Source organism: Megalops cyprinoides, chromosome 14, assembly GCF_013368585.1.
Source record: "Megalops cyprinoides isolate fMegCyp1 chromosome 14, fMegCyp1.pri, whole genome shotgun sequence".
Taxonomy (NCBI): Eukaryota; Metazoa; Chordata; class Actinopteri; order Elopiformes; family Megalopidae; genus Megalops; species Megalops cyprinoides.
The window spans coordinates 17,999,206-18,026,430 of NC_050596.1; the positions used below are offsets into that span (position 1 = coordinate 17,999,206).

The 27,225-nt window shown below is 45.1% G+C and overlaps 1 protein-coding gene across 5 annotated transcripts; it reads left to right on the forward strand.

The window, feature by feature from the left end:
* The first annotated feature begins 557 nt into the window (after positions 1-557).
* Positions 558-25,574, forward strand: adam23a (ADAM metallopeptidase domain 23a). Of its 5 annotated transcripts, XM_036545214.1 has the most exons (27): positions 558-894; positions 1,877-2,085; positions 3,096-3,172; positions 6,563-6,626; positions 8,311-8,393; positions 8,972-9,035; positions 10,328-10,400; positions 10,745-10,812; positions 11,201-11,266; positions 11,909-11,977; positions 12,455-12,621; positions 12,815-12,899; positions 12,980-13,067; positions 14,019-14,073; positions 14,855-14,954; positions 15,045-15,116; positions 15,222-15,308; positions 15,859-15,939; positions 16,062-16,112; positions 16,268-16,331; positions 16,911-17,016; positions 17,990-18,109; positions 18,253-18,421; positions 18,794-18,905; positions 20,758-20,848; positions 22,614-22,800; positions 23,678-25,574. In XM_036545214.1, the coding sequence occupies exons 1-27, from the start codon at positions 816-818 to the stop codon at positions 23,828-23,830; spliced, it is 2,640 nt and encodes an 879-aa protein (XP_036401107.1). In that variant the 5' UTR covers positions 558-815; the 3' UTR covers positions 23,831-25,574. The 5 variants fall into 5 exon arrangements, with proteins under 5 accessions (XP_036401107.1, XP_036401110.1, XP_036401109.1 ...); XM_036545217.1 differs by lacking the exons at positions 20,758-20,848; positions 22,614-22,800 and adding an exon at positions 19,611-19,701 and having other exon boundaries at positions 23,678-23,794; XM_036545216.1 differs by lacking the exon at positions 22,614-22,800 and having other exon boundaries at positions 23,678-23,794.
* The last annotated feature ends 1,651 nt before the right edge of the window (positions 25,575-27,225 follow it).

Below are 27,225 nucleotides of genomic sequence, written 5' to 3' on the forward strand. Positions count from 1 at the left end.
TAAAGGTGGCTCCCACCCTCAGGTAGGCTATAAAGCGCACCATTTGTAGTATATTTGAGCATGTAGTGTACTAAAATATACCTAATTATATCCCTTACCTTTATGACCTCCTGATAATCTAAATGACACTATTGAACGTGTAGCCTATAATAAAGCCGCATGACATTAAAAGATGCTCAAACATGAACGAAAAAAAACCCTAGTGTAACTCCTATTACTATCTAAAGGACAGCTGGAACCCAACAGCTTAGAGATATGCTTACATGTCCAAACATCCTCATAAGCACACCCCAACAAACACACACATCTTGTTCTCTGGGAAAAGGTGATATTGCTTCATCCTCAAATGCTTGCACTCCTATAGGCATATATGCAACTTTGTTAGCGCAGCGATGACATAAGTCGAATGACAGGGGACCTAAAGTGATGGCGGTGGAGAGGACGCGTCTCACGTTCTTTGGGGGACCGACTCCCATTGCACATGACTACAGCCGTCGGTGGTGAAGGTGTGAGTGGTGGGAGGGGGGGGGGGGCGGTTGTGAGAGAGACAGGGCGGAGGGGTTGTGGGTAGTGTGGCAAAGCGAGCAGTACAGCATTGTAGCGGGCTGTAGCAGCAGACATTTGCAGCTGACTCGTTGATCTCGTATGGCGGGGCCCCGCCTTCCGTCCTCCCTCCGCCCGCTGCTGCAGGAGTCCCCACTCCCGCAGGCTTCATGAAGATTTTCATATCAACAGCAGCTTCCCCACAACAATGGGCCTCTCCACTGCGCTGACGTCTTAACATCAAGCTTTTTTATAACCTACAAATATGAATCATGCATCTGATATTTCTTCCAAATCTGCTCGCAAGCATCCTTTTGTCCTGCCTGAATCCACCCGGTTTAGCATCAACTGGTTTGTATCATATTAAATCGGTCTCTTTGATAGCCTAACCAACATCTCCAAGTTCGTTCGTGCAGTTGTGTCATGCATTGACTGAGAAATTGAGGTGTCTTGTTGTTGCTGTTACTTATTTTGTATCGCTGTATTTTGTGAGAAAACATCTGTCTTCTCTTTATTATTTTATGCAGGGGTTCTTCAACCGAACACTTCAGAATCTTTTGTTCTTACAGTGAATAATTTTAATAAGTTGGACAGTCTGTGTGCTTTTGCTTGGTAATGTTTACATATTCAAAATGTCGGTGCTTCGACAGCAGGTCTAAACGTGAGTATTGATACCAGATTACCTTGTATTAAATCCCGGGATCGGATTGATAACACTGCAAACTGATCCTGATCAAACAGATGAATATAAACCTAGGAGTAGTGTACGGAGAGTCCAGAACGGGTCCTGTGTGCAGTAAATAATTGATTGTATATCTGTGCATTTTAAAAAATTATTGTACCAATACATAGGCTATAGGTAGAAAATTCCACCATATAATAACACTATATAATACAAGACATAAAGGAGTCAGTTTAATAAGCTAATAAGAGCCCGTTTGATTTCCTTTGTTAAGTTAAGAGCGGTTTGCCGTCAATGTCATTCATCCATTTTTTTACAATAATGTATGCAGGCCCATTCAGATGTAATTGTCGTATTATGTATGTCATATATACGCGCGTATGTGTATGTGTGTGTGTGTGTGTGTGTGTGTGTGTGTGTGTGTGTGTGTGTGTGTGTGACTATTGCAGCTCCGTTACACCTCAAACACTGCTGTTTGCTAATATGGCACGGAGGGGTATGCGCAATTCACATTCGTGTTATGCGGTAACAGGCACTGCATTTGTTGGTACAGTTTTATGCATTCATCTGCAATTCACTATAATATTTTCGTGAAGGAACTGTGGTCAGTAACACTCTGGACGGGGGTATTTCCTGTCTTGTTCTCGGCAGTAAAGAATGAGGCTATCAGAGAGGCAGTGTCGGCGGCGGCACTGGGGCTCGATGCAGCTTCAGCACCGGACAGCGACAACACGACGCACCACGCGGTTGAGCACCAAATCACTTATCCCTCTCGGCTCATCTACTACCTTAACGAAGATTCAGAGAGCACCTACCATGACCTGGACACTCGGACACGGAACCAGCTCACAGAGAGCCAAGTGAGTTAGCGGTACTACTGCGAGCGCAGTAGATTCACTTAGAGCGAGTGCCTGTGTGTGCGTGTGCAAGTTTTGGTGGTCTGAGTCAATACAGTGAAGCTGTAAGAGAAGGACTCAGCTGTGAAATAGACACTGCACCCCCTTCTGTCCTCACGAGCTCTCTGTTACTGTTATAATGGTGCAATGTACTGTATGCCAGGTGGTCTGCACTGCATGGCCTGTGGAGACACATACCTAAACCCAGTAGCTTTCTGTTTTCTGCTAAATACCCTCCACTGTCTTTCCTGCACCCTAAACTCCCTCTTTACTAGACCCAAGCACAAAACAGGCATAAGGCATCATGTAGCTATATTAATATGTTGTCTACTATTTATTTCTATCTCAAAGTAAAAAGAAAAAAAGCAAATTTGTTTAGAGGCAGATGAATGTGTGGAGCGGCATAACTGAGTTGGGACAATTGGTGGAGATGTTTGGTGACGACGTGTAACTAGAAGTTTACCAGTTAAAATCCTCGGTGTGGTCTTGTACTGATTAGCAACTTGAATTGCTGAGTACAGTGGGAAGTATATCAAAAGAAACTTAGAAAGTCATTCCGGGCAAATATGCCGGCTCTCAGAACAATACAGCAATGGTAATATGATGTCACTATTTTGTACTCCAATTTCACAGTGTTGTGTTGTATCTAACAAGGGAAAACGTTTTAGGGGGAGTTTGGATTAGAAAGAAAAAGTTAACTATGGGTTGCAGTGGTTTTGTAGAGAGAAAAAGTTTACATCGTCATACAGAATAAAGACAAAGGCATTGCTGCACAATGGCCATGTATTTTCTGGCCATATGATAAAATAACCAATTGATGTGTGCTGTGTTAAAACATGTTAAAAGAAAACCCATCATTTTCATCTACCTCCTGCAGATTAATTCTTATGAATCAAACTGCCACTTTGGTCTCCAGAGATGAGGAGTGTATTGTGGAGAGCAGGATTCTGTTCAGCCTTTCCTTTCTCCTTCAGGTGATCCACCTTGCCCAAGTCAGCTTCCAGCTGGAGGCGTTTGGCTCCACATTCACATTGGACCTGACATTAAACAAGTAAGTACCACCTCCATTACCTCTCCCCCTGCTGCAAAAGCCAAACTTACAACCAGAATTTATGCATATTAGCATGTGTTTCTGAACTTTTTTTTGGTTGATTGATTGATTGATTGATTTTCTTGAGCCTTTGATGTTTAGAATATAGTTTGCAGGTATGGTTCAACAAGAGGTCTGTTACATGCGGAAGAGTATTGTTGCTCACCCTAGAGCCAGCTGATAATGATCTGCGCAGTGTCGGATGCCAGGCTCTCTCATCATTTGGCAAAGTGTCTCTCATCAGTTTTGTTCATTGGGCGGTTTCCAGGATCACAGTCATATCTGACAAATATCATATACTGCACAGATTGCAAAATTAGATAGGGAGTGCTGAAAACATTTAAATTGTAATCAAAGTTATTAATATTAAACTACTGTTAAAATAACAGTATACACTTGTACAGTACAGTATATGGGGTGTTCTGAATGTCAGAGCAACACAGGGATTTCTGGGCGAACTTGCTGTTTGTGTAGATGGTGTTCTGTATGACTTTGTCTTGTGTAAACTCTGTGATCTAGATGTTTGCAGACAACCTGACGGTATTCTTATGGTTAAGAGAGTCTGCAGTATGCTGACTGAACAGGCCTGCATTGAAGAGCCAGTCTGGTTTTGTGCTATCAGTGAGGACTTCACTGATGTTTGCAGGAAAAGTGGGCAACTTGGTCCACTCTTGCTATTCTCGCTATTCATCATGTTTCCTGTGTTTATTTGCTGGAGTGTGAGGGAACGAAATGTTCAGAATTCAGATGCCGCAGGGCTCTTGTCACTGCCGACATCCACATATTGTAGAGATTATGAAATGCTGATCATCAGCTATGACATCATAGGAATTGTGAAATTCAGAATCGTGTGAGGAGTGAGTTAATTGGGTTGCCAAGGGGGAGCATGGGAAGACCTTGTACACTCTCTGCCCCCCTCCTGTTATACCACGAGATCTGAGAGGAAGTGTTTTGTGTGTTTCTGTGATATTCTGTAAAATCATCAGCCTGGGGCTAGGTGTTTGCAGTGTTGCCCTGGGATGACAGGAACATGGCTCTGCACTCCAGTGTGCAGGAAGCGGTGAAGATTACGATTGTTGCCTCATATACTGAATTTGCAGGCGTGCATGCATGCATATGTTTGTGTGTGCACATGCAGTTTGTGTGTGTAAGAGTGTGGGTGTGTGCGTGTGCGTGTGGGTTTGCGGGCCATAGGGGCTGTAGTCTCCTGCGTAGAGGGAAACAAAGTGAGCGCATGAGTGATCCCCTGTAGGGACACACTGTGATTTGCGCCACTGATCAAGTTCACTTGACACTATAACCCCAGACAAAGCATTTGAGCATTAATCACAATGTAATAGAGGCTCTACAGCTGAAAGAAAATCAGAGCAGTATAGGTATCAATACACACACAGACACACACACACATGCACATGCACACACACAGGCAAACACAGAGCACAGGACAATGGGGAAGTAGACCATATGTTTCCTGCAGTGTGGACAACATCACTGCCCTGCAGATTTTCTTCTTGTTAGCCTCTGTCCTGATGATGCTAATAAATGTTTACATACAGTTAAACACTACATTTTGCCTCTAGGACCTTATCAGATTGCAAAGGAGTCATGAATACTCACACCAAAACATGGTTTTCTGGGTGAAAAAATAGGACCAACTTCATGCTTTGAACCAATGTGTTTAATTTCTACTCATTCAATGTGTTTCAGTCTTAGTTCTCTCCATTATTCTCAGTGTCAAACTTTATGCTCAGATCCTGTGCTCCTGAAATGATCAATTGAATGACAGCAATTGTACAGAGATCCTACACCAATGTCTCTGTGAGTCTGTGAGTTTATTTCTGAGGCTTTGTGAGCCCCTGTGCTCGCACTCTGTCCCTGTCCTTCTGTGAGTCTTGGTGTGTATCATACCTTTAAGATCCTGTCTTGAGGTCCCAGTGTTTCAGTGTAACATGGAACAGAGCTATTATTTTCATTTGCTGTGTGTGCTTGTGCCAGTGGAAGGATTTTGTATTTATTTGGTTCATGTCCAGGCTCAAAAACCTCCTGCAGTTGCTCGTGTGGTGCTAAGTCCTCTCCCTCTAAGATCCATTGCGCAAGAGTTATTTAGTCTCTTGTGAGCTCAGTCAGACAAGGGCAATATCTCCACATACAAACACACACACTCTCTCTCTCATACACATGCATGCATTTCCACACACACACAAGCGCGCACGCACACACACACACACACACACACACACATACACACATATACACAAACATACACACACACACACACACACACACACGCACACACACACACACACACACATCACTCTCTCCCCCCTCAGCCTCATCTGTCTGTCTAAAAATAGTCCCTCTCTCTGAAACCTCTCAGAGACCCTGCCCTGCTGCTCAAACATGTAGTGTTCAACACCGTCAACACCGTCCCCAACCTCCACACTGATGTATGTCTTCACAAATGGGTATCTTTCTGTTTCATCAAGGCAGGATTGAACCCTGTGTACCGGACGATTACAGCAGAAGGGTGCGGTAAATTTGATCTATACGGTTAGATATAAAACTTTGCAGTAGTAGCAGAAAGGGCTGTTTCCAGAACTCACTTCCCAGCCAGCAAATGGAGAGTGCGGGGCAGCACTGGGGGGAGGAGGGCGTTTTTACGGACCGCTGAGTCAGTCAGCGAGCTCTCTGGAGGGCAGCCCGGAGGACGAGGCTGCAGGAAAGAATTCATCATTTCAGCCTACCACATCACGGCACTTTATGAGAGGCGGAGGCGTTGTTTGCTGGCGGCAAGCTATTTTGTGTTTATATCATAAGTGAAAGCTGATTTATACGAATGTTGCATGTACACGACTTAAAGCATTCTTCCTTTCTCCCTCCGCCAGGCGTTTGAGTCCACACCCCTTCACTCGAACGCATGTGTGCCTCGGCTCTATTTTTATCCTGCCTCTACCTCTTCCCTCTCCCTTTTCTTCCCCTCTTCATTGAGATTTATCTCACAGGAGAGATGCAGTGGTTCTATTTCTGTCTTCTTCTTGCTCTCCATCTCCCTGTGCTCTCTCTAACACCCATGCCTCCCCACCCCCCATTCCCCACATCTTACCCACTCAGGCCAGGCAGGAGCTAGAGATGGTGGGAATGGTGTTGGGGGGCGTTGTGAGAAGGTCAGAATGGTGTTCGTGAGGTGTAACCTGGGTGTTGCCGAATGCTGTAAGTGTGTTCAGTGGGGGGGCTCTAGTCTCTTAGAGTCACACTAGGGCTGGGCCGACAGCCAGAAAACCACAGGCCCTCGCAAGTAAATGTCACAATATTTAAAGGAGGTGCTTGTCTGTTTTTATTTCTCTCTTCCAGTGACTTGTTGTCCTCTGATTATGTGGAAATCCACTATGAGGAAGGCAAACCAGTGCTTTCAAAGGTAAGACCTCCTGTCCCTACATGTTGCTTGGTTGTCTCTGTGGAGTCATGGGCGGAGTCCTCTGGCAATTGGCCTGTTTTGTGATTGGCCGGTTTTGTTAAGTGCTTGGAGCATAAACCAGAGTATGTCAGTGATGTTATCCAGAACGAGAAGCTCGTCATTCCAATGGGAGCTTTTGCCCCACTTCCCTGGATGGAGATCTTTCTGTCATTTTCCTAGGGTCTCTGTCCCTGAGTGTCTGCAGCACAATAAAGAAGAGTTCCTCAGGAAATTTATGCTGCACTGCGTAGTTTAGTCTCTCTACACCAGAATTGTATATGAACACCAAGAGCAGTTACAAGGGTAAAGCAGGGGGAGCGGAACATCTTGACCTGTCCAGAATCTTCAGGAGCCAGCCAATGAGGAGCCACTGCATAAAAAGCATCAGGACAGCTTAATGTGCAGTGGCACACAGTCCCCTACCACAGAGACCAGGCAGCTCTGTCCTGGCTGGTGTGGTCTCAGAGTGGACTCTTTAGAACATGGCATTCACTGAAATGGATTACTGCATCATTCACACAGCAACATCACTTCAAATATGACAGGCATTTTAACTTTTATATCACCGTGTTCTAGTGACTTATGACTTTGGCTCTTGTTTTTTATTTAGTAATGACAGTGACCTCTTTACCTCTACATAACAGAATGTTCTGTGTTTTATACCAATGTAACATATGGCTAGCTTGTCCTTGCCGGTGTCTGTGAGGCAGAGAGTAATTGTTTTCAGTAACAGACCCAGTGGTAAGACAGCAGGCAGTGTTAATTGGCTGCGTGATGCGAGCCGGAGAGAGGTGGGGGGGAAGGGCTGGGCTCTGGCCTCTCGCTGCAGTTGCTGATTCAGGAAAGGGGGGGCAGTGATGGGGGGGAGCCGCTGACGCAGCAGCGCTTCAGCCTGCTCCTGCAGCCCCTTCCCGGGACGCGGGTCACATGACGCGGGAGAAAGCTTTCCTCTGCAGCAGCAGCAGTGCAGTATGAGGGGGGTACTGGGAGTCAGAGCCAGAGCTTTCTCTGTTCACCTGGAGTCAGCGTGGAGCATGGGGCATGGGGCTCCGGTGTGTTTTGGCCCTGCGGTGCAGAGTGAACACAACGTACAAATGCTGATAACTGATTTACAGTGTTCATTAATTACAAGAGCCACAAAGTGCAGTGTGTAGTAAAATTAACACGCAGTTAACACAGAACACAGTAAGAAAGTCAGGATGCAAAATGTGCAATAAGCACAATATAGATACATCACATACCCAACATGTGCACAGCACAGTGAACACTACATTTATGTAGAAAACAGACAAAAAAAGCAGTCCACACACATTTCAACAAACACATCACTTACTGAACACACAGCACACAGTACTTACACACAATCTGCACACATAGCAGTCAGTGCAATCTACATGCTTTTTTGAGCATATATACTGCAGTAAACAAAATTCACACTCTGGAATAGTAAACGGCACCATTCAGGTTATTCTCTCCTTTTTTTGTGGGAACCGTGTGAAGGGACTGTTGGGGCCGTTGTGTAGTGATGTTAAAGGGAATGAAGGTCAGATCTATTTAACAACACACATTCATGTTGTTCACATTCCTACGCTGCTTAGTCCTGTGGCTTGTGGATTCTAAGCACTAGCTCTCCCTCTATGTGCAGGGTGGGGAACATTGCTACTACCATGGGCAGGTCAGGGGGGATGAGGACTCATATGTGGCCCTGTCCACCTGCAACGGACTCCAGTAAGTACTGCTTTCTGTGTGTGTGTGTGTGTGTGTGCGCGTATGTGTGTGTGTTTGTGGGCGTGTGTGTGTGTTTGTGTATGGGTGTGGGTGTGAATGTGTTGGTGTGTGTGTGTGCGTGTGTGTATGTGTGTGTGTGCGCGCGCGTGTGTGTGTGTGTGTAGTGTGTGCCCACAAGAACATGGACAGGAGTCAGTGCTGAAGAGAAAAGGAGATTTCCTCGAGCACTATTGCCCTGTGCTAGTGTTCAGTGCAGGGGGCTTGAGGGTTGTGTATTCTCTAGGGTCAGGTTACATGTGGTCTGTACATGTGTCTCCCATTGCAAGCACAATATTTATGCCCTGTGCTTCATCTGTATCATTTCAGTCTGACATGGGAGTGATGGCAGTTTCTCAGCATGTCCTGCAGTCATTGCGAAGAGAGGATGTGGATGGATTTGATGTCTGATTTGTAGCTTTTCCCACAGTGCTTTCTCCATCTCTCCCCTCCCAGTTTCTCTTCCTCCTCTCTCTACCTCTCTCTCTCTATCCTCTCTCACTCCCTTTCTCACATGATTTATCCCTCTCTTGCTCTGACAGTGGGATGTTCGATGATGGACACTATGTGTACCTAATTGAGCCTTTGCAACAGACTCACTCTATGGTAAGTGCTTCTGAGTATCCTGTCGAGTTTTTTTCGAGATTCTTTTTTTTACCAAATGGTCATAGTGGAGTTTAGGATGATAATTGAATGGTAATATGTACTCGTACGGTTAAGCTTTGTCTCCTCTCATGGAGGAGGATGGATGTAGTCATGCATTGTTTGACCGTGACACACCTAACGATCTGCTCGTTAGACCAGCCAGGAGCAGCAGGGCTACAAACACATGAGTTCAGATTGGGGTTAACGTCATTCCACTTCCTAGCTCTCAGTGACAGGGCTTTATGACATTTGCAGTGTGTAAAAATGATGATGAGAATAACAACAGAAAAAATAATTAACACTTATCATTTTTATTTCAGTGAAGCAGTACTAGATGCTTACATAGTTTTTCATATAATTTAATAATAAAGTCTAATTGCACTAGCACTGGAGCACATTTTTTTTCATTTTCATAGAATACCTAAGCCATGTGTTCAGTCTTTATAGGTCATTACATTTAGTATCAGCTTTAATTTACCCTCTGGCTTTTCATACTCAGTTACCCCACACAGACTCAGTATGCCGCCTTAATCTGACCCCAGCCTTATCGGTCTGGCATAGCACAATGTATGGTATCTTAATTACTTCCTCTCGAGGTTCCCAAATGACTGACCAGTCTGATTAATTGGCCTAAGTCTTCTTCTGTCGCTGCACTTCCTGAAACAGGAAACAGAGTTAACTGCGAGCTTAACAGTAGCTGAGATTATGTACAGTATGTATGCAGACTGAAGGTCTGATCACTCTTATTTTTAAGAAGAAAAGCCCTTGTTAAGAGAATGGAAATGTATTGCATTCCACACATTTCTAGTCTTTGTTTCAGCTCATAGCAGTAGAGAAACATCAGAACAGAAACATCAACTAACATCAACATTGTTTGAAACAATTTATTGTACATACTGTACTGCAATAAAACAAGAAAACAACTTGTAGCCACTGAAGTGAAGTGTATGGCGTGTTGGTTTATCAGCCAAGAATACAACATGGAATGAAGAAAAGTAATATAAAAAATGAATAAGTGAATCATTGCATTTGTTTTATGTTTTAAATGTGTAAGGATGTCAGGACCAAGACTTATTAAGAGCATTTGACAGCACACTGTTTACCGGAAGCATGCTTCCAGTATATATGCTTTCATTGATTTTCTGTCTTACGTTAAGACAAATCATGCTCTTTGAAAAGGTCTTAATTGATCCTCATTGGCTGACCCCACTCATCTGCCTCCTTTGTATTGATCTGTGACCTCTGGCCCTCAGGACTCGGCTGCACGGCCCCACAGCCTGCGGAGGACACCCTCTCTGCAGTGGACGGACGAAACGGAAGACCTGGGTAAATGCTGATCTGTTTTCTGTCTGGCAGATCCACACCATTCTACCCCCCACTGTCTTTCACTCCTTTTCTCTTCTCTCTTACCCCCCACACACTTACCCCTATTCTGTATTACCCCCTCTCAATCCCATTGTCGTACCCCCACAGTACCTTACCACTTAACCGTCTAACCCCCACACTCCCACATTCTTATTCTCTTAGTGTCTTACCTCCGAGTTACTTTATCTCTGCACTGTCTTGATCAGAACTCACGTCCCAGGATACCTTGTTTCACACTGTGTATTGAGGGCTAGTCTATTATGATACTCGTACACGCTGTCCTTTCTTTCCTTATATGTGTGCAGCAGAGGAGGAGCAGATGTTCTCTAGGCTGGCAAACATGTCATGGCTGCGGCGCAGGAAAAAACGAGCTGTGAGTATCAGACTCAACACTGAGCCCCTCAGCTGACCCTGTTCTCCAGTGCTGTCCCCCAGACTGACCTTTCTCTTCACCATTATTCCCCTTAAAATGACTGTGTTCTCTACCTCTGTCTCTTCTAAGTAACCATGCTCTCTGACTCTGACCCCAAATTAACCTTGCTTGTCACTGCAGTCCCTGATAAGTGAACATACCCCACAAACCCTCACCCAAAACTGTCCCTGTTGTTTAGTTTTGTATCCAAATATGTTGTTCTCCATAGACTGAAAAGTGCTTTTCTCAAACATTATGTTTCTACACTGTCCTCCAAAACTGGCAGACTCCGTTATTCCACTGTTATGCCTCTCTGACATTTTCTATCTTTGTCTTTCTCCCTTTACAGATGCCACGAAATGTGTTTGAAGAGATGAAGTATTTGGAGATCATGATTGTCAGTGATCACAGCATGGTGGGTGAGCGCTTCTGAATCAGTGGAGCTACACTGAGAATACTCAGAGGAAGATGTGGACAAACCGCACTTTCTCATCTGACAACATTGTGGTCATAATAGTTTGCTGAAACCTGAAACACAAAACCTTTTATGAGCTGTGATCCAGCTCAGTTTTACATCCACACACACAGGGTGCTGTGTCCTCTCCATACTGCTCTCCATCCCAGCCCGATGATGTAGAGACAGCAATTCCCACTAGAGAGCGCTATACAGCTATGTGTGCTGGGAAAATGTGGCAAATATACTTACTACTGCTTTCTTCACATTAAGCATCACATTTCATGTCATTTCATTTTGTGCTGATTATTAACTGTTTTTCAGCAGGATCTGTAGCAAAAATACCAGGGATTTAAGAGAAAGGCTCATCTAATTTACTTTGTAGTTACAATGAAATATAGTGAGTTTGTGCATGTGTATATGGTTATGTGTATGTATATATTTATGTAATGTATTTTGTGGTTTGAGGAGCTGTGTCTAAAAGAGAGAGTGACTTTTTCCACTTAGTCATTATCTTGAAGCACTGCAGTACTGTGGTGAATCCTGGTGATTCCTGGACCATCTGTGCTAATGATCCTCTGCTGTGTTTTCTTGGCCCTGCAGTATAAGCGACACAAGACCAAGCAGCACACCAAGAACTTTGCCAAGTCGGTAGTCAACCTGGTGGATGCTGTGAGTAGCCCTTCTGTGTCCTGTCTGCGCATCTGTGAGGGGTGTACCACCCCAGCTGCACCCCCATACAGGAGTGTGCTGATTTTGTTTGTCACTACTCTGGCAAAAGCAGTGGCCATCCCTCTCTGTACCTACTGCAGTGACTCATACCCCTGTTTATCCTTGCCGGTACTGACCTCTTTTCTGATCACTTGTCAATGTGAATTTGTCACGTCTGTCCAAAAACAGGTCCCTGTACATCCCTGCCCCCACTGTGTTAACTGGGACCTGTGTTTGACTATCCACCCTCTCTCTGTGTGTCTCTTTTCCTGTGTTTGCCTCCTGTCTGTGTTGTCTCCCCTCTGTCTGTGTATTTCTCTGTCTGTGTTGTCTCCCCTCTGTCTGTGTATCTCTCTGTCTGTGCATGTCTCCTGCCTCTGTTCTCTCTCCTCTCTCTGTCTTTGTGTGACGCTTCCCTCCTGTTCCCTTTGATGCAAGATTTTTAAGGAGCAGCTGTACACGCGCGTGGTTCTGGTTGCCGTGGAGATCTGGACGGACAAGGACCGCATCCCCATCACCGTGAATCCCCTGGACATGCTGCGGGACTTCTCCAAGTACCGCCAGCGCAGCATCAAGCAGCACGCCGACGTGGTGCACCTCTTCTCGTAAGGTCCCAATCTTATCAGCTCTGTCGGCTTCCTTCACTCCCCTGTCAGGCTACACTCAGGTGTTACATGCCAACATCCTACCTACACCCACGTGGGCGTCCACGTTCTGTATTTGTTTTAGGTTTTGCCTCTTTCCAAGGAACAGAGCCGTGTGAGGGGGCTAACTGTGGTCCTCTGCTTTTTCTTGCAGCAATGTGATGTTCCACTATCGCAGGAGCAGCGTGGCATACTTCGGGGGGGTCTGCTCTGTGAGTCGCGGAGTCGGGGTGAATGAGGTGAGGCTCTGTCAGCTTCGTACACGCCTGTTTATCACGGAAACAGTCAATTACGCGCGATCTCCCTCTGCCCCGCACAGTACGGCTCCACATGGACGATGGCGGCGTCCGTTTCGCAGAGCCTGGCGCAGAACCTGGGCGTCCAGTGGGATCCGGCATCGAAGAGAAGTACTCACCTGAGCACACCTATGCACACCGATCCACATCTACACACACCTGAACATACCTGCAGTACAGGGTACACAGTATATACATTGGACCAAATCACTCACATCTGAACACACCTATGAAGACCTGCTCACATCTACACACACAAGAGCATATCTGCACACACATATTCACATATGCACACCTATTTGCACATGCACACACCAGTACATAGTTATGCATTACTACTTTTTTACTATACGCACCTATGCGCACATAGTTCATTGTTCATGTCTGGAGACCTTTGTTTCTGATCAAGGCACACCTGTAGAGACTTATAAGTAACACAAAGCTTTTCTGTGAAAATGTGAAGTAATTTATATACAGCTGCCATCTAACATGTATGTTGAGTTGGATCTTGAATATTTATTGTTTTAGTCTGTAAGCATTTGAACATAACCCCCGGTATAGTTTTCAGTTCTACATTCTCACCATTTACTAAGTCCATGACCCTTGCGACATGCTTGGTGCATACAACAAAACATTTTATCTGTGTTTTTGTAAGGAAATCAGCATAAAACATTTTGAGTATTATTTTGTCAGTTATTTTTCAGAGATACTATTGCTATGCTCTTTTAAAGGGAACAGTTTGAATAAAAAACATGGGAGTATCATGCTCTCTGGAAAACCAAATTCAGTAATGTAGTGGAAGGGGTCTGTAGCACTCTAGCTTTGGTTACTTCGTACTTATAAGAACTAGAAACTCCCCCCCCCCCCCCCCCCCCCCCAGCACAACACTGGCAGAAATAACTGCACGCACACACATCTTTCTGTGATGTAAAATTCATGTAATGCATTCATATATAGGGACGATGAGCATGCAGGTGTTTATACACTGTGTTTGGCTGTAGTGGTAGAGAATGTGGGCATTTGTTTCTAAATGTGTTTATTTGATTGTTGTCTTCCTAACAGAGGAGTGCAGCTGTATGGATTCGTCATGGAGTGGGTGCATTATGGAGGACACTGGGTAATGCTTTTTTCCTGCATGCAAACACATGCACGTGCACACACACACACACATGCTCATTCATAACCACGCTCTCTCTCTCATACACATGCATGCCCACACACACACACACACACACACACTCTCACTCACACATGCGTGCATGCACACACAAACACACACTCACACACGGACATATTAAAACTGCAGCTGAATAGGCAGGGTAGGATGAGGCAGAGTGTGTTGGAGCTCCGTTTGCTTTGTGGCGAGAATGTGAGAGAGAGCTGCAGCTGTATGAGTGACCCCCCACTGTGATAACAGGAGATGTGCCCCCCCCCCCCAGCAGTAATAACAGGGTGTGTATGGCTTGAACTGTAAGTGGCAGCTGTTTTACTGAAGGGCCATAACCCTGATTTGCATGAAAGTAGTTATGACGTTATTCTGATCATCTGTTGCACTGCTGCAGCAAGCCCTGTAGGGAAATGTAAACAGAAACATTATGAATTTATTCTTCCTACATGCAGGAGGTCTTTATTCTGTAAAGCCCTGAGAACTCCTCTGTTTTTATGCCAAGTTTCATTATCCTGTCTTATAACTTCTATGTAATTGCCCTGTGTTGCTATTCTATGTAATTTCCCTGTGTTACTATTCTGTGTAATTTCCCTGTGTTGCTGTTCTGTGTAATTGTGCTGTGTTACTATTCTGTGTAATTGCCCTGTGTTACTGCTGTGTGTAACTGCCCTCTATTTCAGCTCTGAGTAGCTGCACATTGTAACACTCTGTGTTTGCCCCTCTCTCCTAGAGTTCAACACCCACGCAAGTTCTCCCGGTGCAGCATCTCTGACTACAAGGAGTTCCTGCTGAAGGGCGGAGGGTCTTGTCTTTTTAACAGACCGTCCAAGGTGAGTCTCTGCGCTGCTTGCAGTAGCTGCGCACACTGGCCGCCGCTCCTGAACACTGCAGTTAATGCATTGCTTGTCTCTTGCTGACAGCTGTTCGAGGTGACGGAGTGCGGGAACGGGTACGTGGAGGTCGGGGAGGAGTGTGACTGCGGTGCCAAAGTGGTGAGCTGCTGTATCATACTGTCCTGATTTCTAATTGACACAAGGTCTGCTGGAGAGCTGAGAGACCTTCTAACACCCGTGTATGTGTGTGTGTGCTTGTTTCAGGAGTGCTACAAGGAGTGCTGTAAGAAGTGCTCTTTGTCGAACGGGGCTCACTGCAGCCATGGACCTTGCTGCAACAGTACCTGCTTGGTAAAAGTTCTTCTGCTATGTCAGTGTTCGCGTGTGTACGTGTGTGTGTTTGTGTATGCAGTTGTCGGTTCAACAGTTAACACTGTATCAGTATACAGTGCCAGTCAATAGCTTGGACACACCTACTCACAGGAGGGTTTTTCTTTATCTTTACTATTTTCCAAATTTTAGAATAATAGTAAAGATAATAAAACCATGAAATAATACAAATGGACAAATGGAACTATGGAGTAACCAAAAAGTGTTAAATAAATTAAAACTACCTTATATTTTAGATTCTTCAAAGTAGCCAAAAATATTTTTTAAAACTAAATTTTTGTTTTGGAAAGAAATTCACACATAGGCATCAACTGTAATATTTTTATTTGTCTAAAAAAACAATTTTAAGCATTTAAACATAAGCCTTTAGACCAAAATGTCTGAATGTATGTTTCCCATTATCCTTATCCGGTGTGTCCAAACTTTTGATTGGTGCTTTATGTTCCAGTACAGTCTATGTATCATTAGTACCAGGCTGAGTGATCTCTCCCTCACTCTCCCTCTCTCTCAGTTCTACCCACGAGGCTACAGCTGTCGCTATGCGGTGAATGACTGTGACATTTCGGAGACATGCTCAGGCGACTCGGGGCAGGTGGGTCAGACGTTAGAGGTCCTCCAGGTCATTTTCCTCTCTCTCTCTTTGTCTCTCTCTCTTCTGGAGGTTTGCCCTGTGAATGTTAAGACTAATATGTTTTTTGTATTTGCTTTCTTTAGTGCCCTCCCAACCTGCACAAGCAGGATGGCTATTCCTGTAACCTCAATCAGGTGAGCATGTACACTGTAGGAGCACACATGAACACACATGAATCCAGTTCAAAATGATTGAGTACAGAACAGTATAGAGTCAGACTGAGGTCGAAGGTCAGCATGCCTGTGAATGGAAGTGACTGAGTTTATTGCTTGTTCTGTTGCTGTTATAGGGACGCTGCTATGGCGGCGAGTGCAAGACCAGAGAGAACCAGTGCAAATACATCTGGGGCCCAAGTGAGTAGACCCCTGCCGGAGAGCCGTACCACAGGGGACAGGGACTGATGGGCTAACCCAGAGCAGTGCTTTCAGGAGAGCTTACAGTGGTAGTGAGAGTCTGTCATCAGGGTACATGCTAGCCCGTGGACCTGAGGAGATTGGTGATCCGATGCAGAGTGGAGACCCACCTCTTCAGACTGTATGTCAGTTCCACCTCAATCCCTGCCCCCAACACCTGCTACTCGTAGTATTTTCTGTCAATTTTGCGTGTAATATCGTGATGTGTTTTTGGATTCTGTGATCTAGTGACTGATGTTTGGATGTATCCTTGGCTTCCCATGTCTAGTCAGTTTGCATAAGTTAACTTAGGGTAGGGCTTGAATAGTGTTATGCTCACACTCACTGGTCTGGGAGCTTTGTTAGCCTGGTCTGACACTATTGCTCATTCAACTTGAATGGATACACCTATGTTCTATTGTGCTGGAAGTCGCTCTGGATAAGAGTGCCTGCTAAATGAATGTAATGTAATTTAATGTAATGTAATGTAATATAATATAAATTTCCCTTTGTCTGCCCTTCTTGCCTGTTGCTGAGCAGAGGCTGGAGGCTCGGAGAAGTTCTGCTATGAGAAGCTCAACACGGAGGGAACAGAGAAGGGCAACTGTGGGAAGGATGGAGACAAGTGGATCCAGTGCAGCAAGCAGTGAGTTTATGATCTAATATGCACCTGCTTAATAACATCCCTATAGCCCCATGTTCCACACAGCACAGTGTTCACATGACCTCACCTTCTATAGAGCGCTGAATCCACATGATCTCACCTTCTGTAGAGCCTGGAATCCCCATGACCCCACCCTCCACACAGAACTATGGTCACATGACCTCACCTTCCACACAGCACAAGACCCACAGTAAAACCTCTCCTGCAGGGCCAGCTGGCTTGGTCTACCTTGTTTTCATTGAGCTGGAGTTCCTGGAAGTAGAATCAGATTTGAAGTAATCAGTTTGTACAGAGCCATTTTCAAGCCAAGCACTCCACTGATTTGAAATTGCTATGAAATTGCAGTATATGCAATTACTTAAAAGGTCAAGCGTTAAGGAGGTGTGACTGTTGAGAGGTTGATGGAGACAGAGCAAAAGAGAGGAAGCTTTGTGATTGTGCACCATTTATCTGGAGGGTCCTCAGCAGTGTTGGATTGGACTTTGGGGGGGACGTATCACCGCTCACTGCTTTGAAGCAGCTCTCCAGTCTCAAGTTATTTCCAATAAAAGCAGTTATAATAGTCTCTTAATAAGCATACGTCTGTCTTTGATGACTGCAGCACATAGTCACCCTGCACCTGTATCCCCACAGCAACGTAAGCAGCTGACCCCCACCCTCCCAGTCCAGCTGAAGTGTCCCGCCAATCCCTCTTCAGATTTACCTACCCACTTCCTCCCAGACGGAGCCCATGGCGAAACAACTCCCAGTTCATCATCCCCCGTCCATGTTGGGTCTTACTTCAATATCACAGTTTCACACACTCGAACATGCAAACACAAACAACGCATGTTCTCACAAATGTACACTCGTAGGAAAGTTTGAAAGAAATCACTCAATTGTCATTCTGTATTATGGACAGTCGTCCATTTGGGAGGAGTATACGCTCTGTCTCTGTGTCTCTCTTGCTCTGCAGTGACGTGTTTTGCGGGTATCTACTTTGCACCAACGTTGGACGAACCCCTCGCATCGGTCTGATGAAAGGTGACATCACACCCACCACCTTCAACCACCAGGGCAGGCTGGTGGACTGCAGGTGAGAGGAAGAGGACGCTGCTGCTTGCCTTTCTGAGCAGAGAAACACACGTAAGAAACGACCATTCGGACACACACTTCCTCCTATTGCCCTCACCCTCCTCCTCTTTCCCCCTTGTCTCGTCCCCTCTCTCCCGGCCGCAGCGGCGGGCACGTGCTCCTGGATGACGAGACTGACCTGGGCTACGTGGAGGACGGGACGCCATGTGGGCCGTCCATGATGTGCCTTGACCGCAAGTGTCTGCCCATCCAGTCCCTCAACATGAGCGCCTGCCCCCGAGGCTCCAACGGCCAGGTGTGCTCTGCCCATGGGGTGAGTCAAAGTGTCCCACCCGTCGCCTGGGTGCAAAAGCACCCTGCCCACTGAATGAACCTGTGTTCTTGCCCATGATGTGTGCACAGATTTGGGCTATGTTTCCTACTGTTGGGGTCACTTAGCAAACTGGGCAGCAGTGTGGTGTTGTGGTAAGGAGCAGAGCTTGTAATCAAAAGGTTGCTGGTTCAGTTCCCTGCTGGGGTGCTGCTTTTGTACCCTTAGGCAAGGTTCTTAACCCACAATTGCCTTAGTATCCAGCATGTACACATGCAAGAATTGTAACCTATGTAATTCTGGAGAAGAGTGTCTGTTAAATGACAATGATGTAAAGTTACTTCTCTTTTTTTACTTCCCCTTCCCCCTTGCTAGGTGTGCAATAATGAGGCAACGTGCACCTGCGATGCTACCTGGGCAGGGACGGACTGTAGCATGCCTGACCCTCCCAAGGAGCCTGCTCCCAGCGAGGACGAAGGCCCCAAGGGTTTGTCACCTTTGTTTCAACCTGTGCTCAGATCCATAGACACAGCCAATCACACCTGTTATGAGCTGCTCACATTTTCGTTTCACATTCACTTCGTAGGGTCTAGACCCACAATAACATTGCCCTAAATACTAGCTCTTCAGATGTTTAACACGTGTCCCTGACACAGCAAAGGAATCAGTAACCATCAGTAACAATCTTGCAGGTTGCAGTGTTCAGGATTGCAGGAAACTTTGTGTATTTGCACTGTGAGATGACATTTACATGTCCTGACAGCTCATTCCTGCAGCAGCTCCGATAAGTTCTGCTTCCTCTTGGAGCTCAGCAGTCTCGGGCATCTGCATGTTACAGACACAGTTCAATCCACTCATAGTATACTGCTCCAGCCTATAACACTTACTATGCTATGCTCACACAGCTGGAACAGAATGAATTCTCTAGCCTACATTAATATGATGATGCATTCTTTTTTACATGGATTTCCAGTGATGATTCACAGGAATTGGGGGGAAGACAGCAAGGAGTATGTATTCCTCAGAAGGGCTTTAGATGGGTGGGGTAAAGAGGGAGGGGTTCAGGGTGGGGAATATGATTGACGGCTGTCAGTGGGACCAAGTACACAGATCCCATAAAACAGCAACAGTATTCGTATCTGTAAGGTGGTGATGATGTCCTGTGCTGAATGACCCTTTTCCTTCTGTGCAGTGAGCATGGCCACTAACAGGCTGATAGGGGCAGTAGCAGGGACCATTCTGGCCCTGGGGGTGATTTTTGGAGGCACAGGGTGGGGAATAGAGTAAGCATCTTCTCCCTTTCACAGCTCTTCCTCTTGTAGTGATGCCTCAGTGTTGAGGGGGGGGTCGCACGACCCAGCCTGTGCCCTGTGTGTCCGTGGCCTTGTCCCGTGTGGTGACCGTATCAATGTCATGTGATTGGATGTGTCAGTGTCGTGTGATGAATTGATGGATTCATAAATCTGTTTCACTACTTCTTCTTCTTCTTACTTGTGATGAAGTGTCTAACCCTCTCCTTTCTGGGGCATGTGGGGCATATCCACCGAAAACAGGGACAGAGTGTTGAACAGAGGTGACCCCATCTGTCTGTCGGTGGGCTCATCACCAGGCACTCTGTCACAAGTAGTGTAGATGATGGGGAACGCTGTCAAATGCACACACTGTGACAAGCTAATCAAGGACAGGAAGTCCGAGCTAAGGTCACTGCCAAAGGTTATTCATCCCGAGGTGTGCTGTGTGGCGGACCTTCCTGTCTGTGGGAACCTTTGCCCCCACCGTTCCCTCTGTCTGTCTCCCGTCTTGCTGGATTTTTGGTAGAGGCGGTTCCTCAGCTCTGTGTGGACAAACATTTGCATCAGCCACGCTCACTGCTCCGCCCCTCTCTGCCTCTGAGGTGGATACATACAGTGTTTTCTGTTGTGATGTACAAATCCAGTATTCTGTATCACATCAAAATCCTGAGTGTCATAGGTGTGGCAACCACTTTCATTCACCGAAGGACATGAGTACCCCAGCCAGGTTACCCCCATGTAGGGCAGCAGTGCCATGAGCAGGTGGCATTTCACTGTGAAGGACAGACATACCTGCACAGTGAGAGGCAACCTAAAAAATCCATTCAGGTTTAAAACCAGACCCATGGCAGAGAAAAGTGCTTTTTTGTAGCGTCAGACATATCCTGTGAAGTTACAAATATTCCCAGAGGTCAACCTATGAAAATGCAGTAAATAATTCATTTTATAGTTGCCATCCTTTTGTTTTCACATTAAGTATTTGTGTATGATATTTCATGTGAAGAGAACCTGCGTGTCACAGTCTTTCTCCCCCATAACCCTTCACAGGTCCTAGTGCCACCAATCTTATAATCGGCTCCATCGCGGGGGCCATCTTGGTGGCTGCCATTGTGCTGGGGGGGACAGGATGGGGCTTTAAGTAAGCAACACGCTGCATGTCCTCGCATCCATGACTGGCATCTCTCCTGCTTTAAAGACACCAGGATTTGAGTTCCTGCTGCAGAGAACAGCGTCTTGACAGACAGACAGACAGAAACTATACACCCTACATATTCTCTACGGAAAGAAAACACAATCTGCACGCACTCTGCACTTACAGAGAACACAGATCTAGCACACACGCTCCACATACAGACAGAATAGAACTTAAACACAGTGAAATGATAGTGCAGGGCTGGAAGCCAGGTGAGGCCACACACCTGAGAAATGAGAGTTCAGGGAGAGCCAGCTGGTTGAATGTAAAGAAATTAGGAAGTGAGAGGGAAGGAAAACGAAACATTTTTCATTAGCAAGCTTCCAATGAAATGCTGTGAACCTGTAGCAGAACCTCAAATATCTGGGCTGGCCCAGCTCAAAGCTTGATGTGCATGTGTTTTAAATAATTTCCTCATCAAGTTGGGAAATATTAATAACCTGCATAAGCTAAACAGAGTAACTACAAGTTAGTAGGAGGAGGGCAGGTTGTCTTAAGGTGACAACTAGACTAAAATCCTGATACTCATACAATACGTTTTATGGGATATGAATATAATGCATTGTGGGTAAATACTCAGTTTGACAGTGGGTTAGGTTACTATTAAAAATCTGAAACTGATTTTTATCTCAGAACATAATACAAGCTCTTTTTAAATTTTAAATCTAACTGCTTTGAAGGCCTGGCAAAAAATTCTGCATTGGAGCATAAGACCTTGAAGGTCTTATAGGAAATGTGTTTAATTCAGCTGGACATTTTGCAGAGAACTTTGGACAGGTAGAGACAAAGGTGGACAGTAGATGTGAGGAGAAAATTTTGTACAGCTAGAAGGATTGGCAGTTGGAAGGCCTGTGGTCAGAACGTGGCTAAAAGAGGGGTGGTGTTGGCCTACAAGAGGTGACATACTGTAGGACTCTGAAGCTGTATGTGGCAGCTTTGCTTTTCACCTTCTGCTCCCTCATATCAATTCACTGTTATGTCAATGCTCAGCTACAAAGAGTCAGCGAAGAGCAAAGATCTAAGCCTGAATTACTGTTTTTTTCTTACAACACTGTTGCCAATGGCCAGTTTGACACACTGAACCTCCATCAGTGTTGGTTTGGCAGAATATTGCAGTGCACAGAAGTGATGGGACAGTGCAGCTTCATGAATCCCATAATGGAGCTGTGGAACAACCATTTGCTTTCAGTCACAGACTTGTATGAACCAATTAAAATAATGCTGTCCAATCACAAAAGGCTATGATTGGTTCAACTCAGGGAGTGACTGATGATCACTCCACCCACTTTGGGGTTCATAAACTCTCCGTCTCTCATCAGTAGCACACAGTAGATCTAAACATGAAGGGAATCTTAAAGTAGCTTCCAAATGGCCTTTATGCAGAATGAAAGCAAATTGGTGCATGAATCATAAACTCAGTGTAGCCTTAAGAAAAAATGCTTTGACTCATTGTTGCGTGGCTTTTTATGAATGGGGGAAAAGTTACAAACTTGTTATAAAGGTTAAATTCTACTTCTGTTAGTAGAGCATGTTGGCCAGCGCAGCATAGCATCATGATTCACACCAATGATAACTTCTGCATGTTGACTGGACCAAGCTGGGACTAAATAGACACAGATCGGTGCATTGCACAAAGGCTGGGCCGCGCTCTTGGAGGAACAATACTGGGTTGGCTTACTTACTGCTATCATTGCCATGATCTTTTTCTCAGTCCGATACTGTTAGAGGACGAGAGTTTATGCGGAGTGGTGAGAGAAGCCACGCCCAGTTTGTTGGCTGCAGCCTTTGTGCCATGGCTGGTCACCACGCCCACCTGGATGGCCGAGCTCCGCCCTAGCTCAGAGCAGGACTCCTGGAGCCTCCCGCCAGCTGCCATTGCTGCCTGCTTCACAGACCTGGTACAGACACAGTGCGCTGCACTGCATGCCCCACACACGGCGACAGCAATAGTGGTCTCTCTCTTTCGCTCGCCCACTATTGGAACAGGTGCATGACAGACTGCTGGATGCCCCACATCAGGCCACATTACGGGGAGGTTGTGCCAGATCCCTGTTGTTGGTGTTGTTGTTGTTGGTGTTGATGTGCAATGTTGCCCTTCTTTTATGGACTACATTTCCTGTTTTGTGTTGTTTTTTTCCACTCTCGGGGGTTTAGTATTTTCTCCATACGGTTTTTTTTTTTTTTTTTTTTTACATCTGGATATGCGTAAACATACTAATCAAAGTGAAATGCCCCTTCCACCTCCTTGTTGGAAAGTACACATGCACAGGGGTTAGTGCTGCTCCTGCCCAAGCCAGCCCAGACCTAATGAATGTGTTGTAACTGTGATACAATTGGGGGCGAGTAAGGAAGAATAGGTTTAGGATAATGGTCTTTGGGAACCAGGATGTGATTTTGGATTTCCACTTAATTTATGGGCCATTGAGACTCCTACACTTAGGCAGGTTGCGCTAAATGATATTATTAAATCATACATTTAAGAGGTGAAACCAGATTATAACAGACTACCAGAAAGTGGGATAGGGACTGGTTTCTAGAAAGTCGCTTCTGGATGAGAGCCCTCTCTTACTGAGTGGACCTCATCACTGAGCACTGCAGTTCAGCCAGCTGATGAGGGGGGTGTGTTTTAGTACCCTTCAGGGGGAGAGGTACTCACAGCTGGGGTGCAGGGGGCATGGGTGGCATCATCTCTGTGGTACAGTATACGGTTTCAGAAATTCTGACTTGCACTAACTCCTGTGTCCTCTGTTTCCTCATTTCACCTGCGGTGGCAAGAAATGTGAAGAAGAGAAGGTACGATCCCAATGCCAGTGCTATTTAAAGGAGGAATCAAGAAGGCTATCAAGGGGAGGAGTGTCTTTTGTTTCATTAGTAATCTACAGCTGGACTGAACTTTCTGCTGCTGTTTTTGGCCTTCGTTTTACTTGAAAAAAAGGTATTTTAACGAAATGAACAACTTCCATCTTAGCCAAATATAAGGCGGCCTCCATGCCTCTCTCCCCTTTACCAGCTCCATGAATTTCCACCAAACCCTTACCGTGCTTTCTCCGGCAACAGAACGTCCCTTTTACAAGCCCCAGTGTAGATGTGTTTGGAGGGGGGTTTACCTACACCATCTTCTCACCAGGCATGACTTCCTGTACAGAGCACTGCCCCTGGCATGAAGAGCCCTTGCTGACAGACCCTGCATGGCTGTGACAGCTGAGAGCACAAAGCCATTTTAAAAACATGGATGTATCAAAAAGCAGGAGGAAGCCTCAGAAAAAAAAACGCTACAGCGACATCTCCACTCCTTGGCCTCAGATCCCCCCACCTGGAGATGTTACAGGGTGGGGCCTGACTGCTTGTCACGCAGACCATATAGAAATATAGACAGGACTGTACATAACAATGGACAAATAGTTAATGAATTTGACATATCATTTTACACCGACATAAATAGCTCTTTATTTTTTAGCATGTCGTATAGCGGGTGTTTTTGACTATGTTAATGAAAAACAAAAAGCAATTGTTATTTTGGACAAAGAAAAATCATGGTTGTACTGTTTAGCATGTTGTAGCCTACAGCAGATGCTTTTGGCTATTATAATGAATAGCAATTATTGTTTTGGCTAAGCAATGATGGTTCACACAGCCATGAACTGTGTAACCTGCTGTTGTTCGACAGTATGGTCACACCTACCGAGATGTACTTTACTTTCAGAAAACAAGGAGATTGGGGTCAGCTGGTGGAGTGGAGGTTCAGAGGTCAGATGTCCAGGGGTACAAGTGATATTGAAGGATCAGAGACAAATGTCAGGTACAGAGGTCAAGGATCAAATATGGTGTTAGGTACAGTCTTTGAGTTATGTCACAGGGTCTGAGAATGCAGTGACACAAAGCCAAAGAATTAACCAAGAAAATGTATGGATATAATTTTACACAGAGCACTCTCCCTGCATTCTACCTACCGACTTTAGACACAGGAGGTAGGATAGCAGTCACCAGTACCTTAGGCCTGTATGTCAGATCTCAGTAACGATCTTCATTAACACCCACTATACAGGCTTGGCCTTGTGTACTCATGAATTCTTACTAGGAAGCAAGTTAAGGCTCTACTGATACGCTGCATGAACAGTTATACCTACAATGGGGTTGCAACTCTACAAGGGAGTCCCAAATCTGCAAGAATATGGTACGAGAGATAGGTGCATGTCAACAGTACAATTTAACTTTTATTTACTATGCAAAGAAAGGTATTGCGCCAACTTATGGGTTGATAAATATAGTATTAACAAACAATTATAATATGAAAATACAAAACTTCTACCGGTTAGGACATCTTTTATATGCTTGGTCACTCACACATCTGTCATTTTATGTCATTGAAAAAATATGTAAAAAGCATAATGGAATTAATATGTCCTAACTGAAGAGACAAAGTCATTTACTTCTGTGTGGAGCAGAGATGAAAACATGGTTTTTGCACTTGTTAACAAAGCTAGGGTGACTTTTCTTATGTAACTTTTCCACTGTGGTAGAAAAAGTTGACTTTTTCAGGCTCTACAGCAAAGCTGATAGATTGTGTGTTCCATGTGCTGCGACAGCAGTCACCTGGTGTCGACTGTGTGAATTCCCATCGCGTGTCCTTCCGCACTGCTTCATGATCAGATGGAAGACATTGATAAATAAACGACTGAACTATTTTACTCTGGGACCTTGCTCTGTTTTGTATTTTGCTTGTCTGAGCCTAAAACGCATGGTGAAGAGAAGAATGCGTCCTCCTGAATTTTTGAATTCTCACTCGTCTCTTATTCCAGAAAGCTGTGTATATCCACCTCTATTCCTACATTTTTTTTTTTCACAGACCAACCTGTTTTCCTGTAAGCACATAGATTGAAGTTCTGCCTGACAGATTGCATCTAATGGAAAATCTGTGGTTTTTGGGTCTCTGTCCCAGTTCAGGTCTGGTTGTATAGGAATTTGTTGAATCACTGTTGTCAGAAACCTCAGGCTATTCAGTCTTCCAAGTCCATGAGTGGACAGCACTGTTCTAAACACTAGATGCAGGGCAGAGTTGGAGTGAACCCAACCAAAACCCAACCACTGTTGCTGGGAAAGAGACAGGATCAGAGCTTCTGGGAGGAGGCATACTCTCCATGGTGATAGACTGGTACTGTTTCCCAGTTTTGGCTCCTAACTGGTACAGAGAAAATGGGTAGTGTGAGGATTCTCATCCTTCTACCTTACCAATACTGATGTCAGTCAGGTCAACACAAGTCTCCTTCAAAGTCAATGTCCCAATGACCCCCCTATAGTATGCAATGCAAACTTTGCATGTAAATGTAAAGTTTAGCATGTGAACTTCTTTTATAATGGTGCTGGCCAAAATTTTATGACACATCTCAGTATTGGGCTATTTATTGGCATGTTTGCAACATCTTTGTGAATGATATATTGTCTACTTCCTGTGCATATTCATTTTAGCAATATAATTTGCCTTTTAAATATTCCTCTCTTTCGTGAGGAGGAGCAGGAGGTTGCACTTTCCAACAGAAAACCTGAGATGCTTTACGTAGTTTAAACATCTTTGACGTGAAAGAATGAACTTCAGTCACCATTCTCCTCTTTATGAACCATTAAAGGGATAACTCGAGGGCTGACAGCTCAGTGTGTGGGGCAGCACACACTTAACCATGCCTTCTGCCTGAAGCTGCAATTAACTCTGAGCCCCTGACTCATGTGGCATTTCACTAAAAGCTTCAGCACACAGCGTGCATAGCTGTTGCAAATACAGTACAGTGTGTCTGTTCTGCACCAAATCCTAGAACCTGCACTTCCAACAACTTCCATTATTACATTGCATTATTGCCATTTAGCAGACACTCTTATCCAGAGCAACTTACATATGTTACAATTTTTACATGTCCATTTATATAGCTGGATATTTACTGAGGCAGTTGTCGGGTAAGTACCTTGCCTAAGGGTACAGCAGCAGTGCCCCAGCAGTGGGGAATCGAACTGGCATCCTTTGGGTTATGAGTCCTGCACCTTACCACTACGCTACACTGTCGCCCACAACTTCCATGTGAAGGCTCTTATTTGTAGTGCATACTTGAACCACAGCAACAGGTTGTAGTAAGTCATTTCAACCAACTATAGGGATGGAGTGGGGATAACTCAGTTACACTAAATGAATCCAGGTGAATGATGACATTATCAGGACCTTGAGCATATAATCACCTGACTTAACTGAACAAAATAATTAATCAAGTTACGTGAATAAGAGTTTGGATGGAACAAAAATCAGAATTAGTGTTGCCTACCCCTTCCACAGAAATACC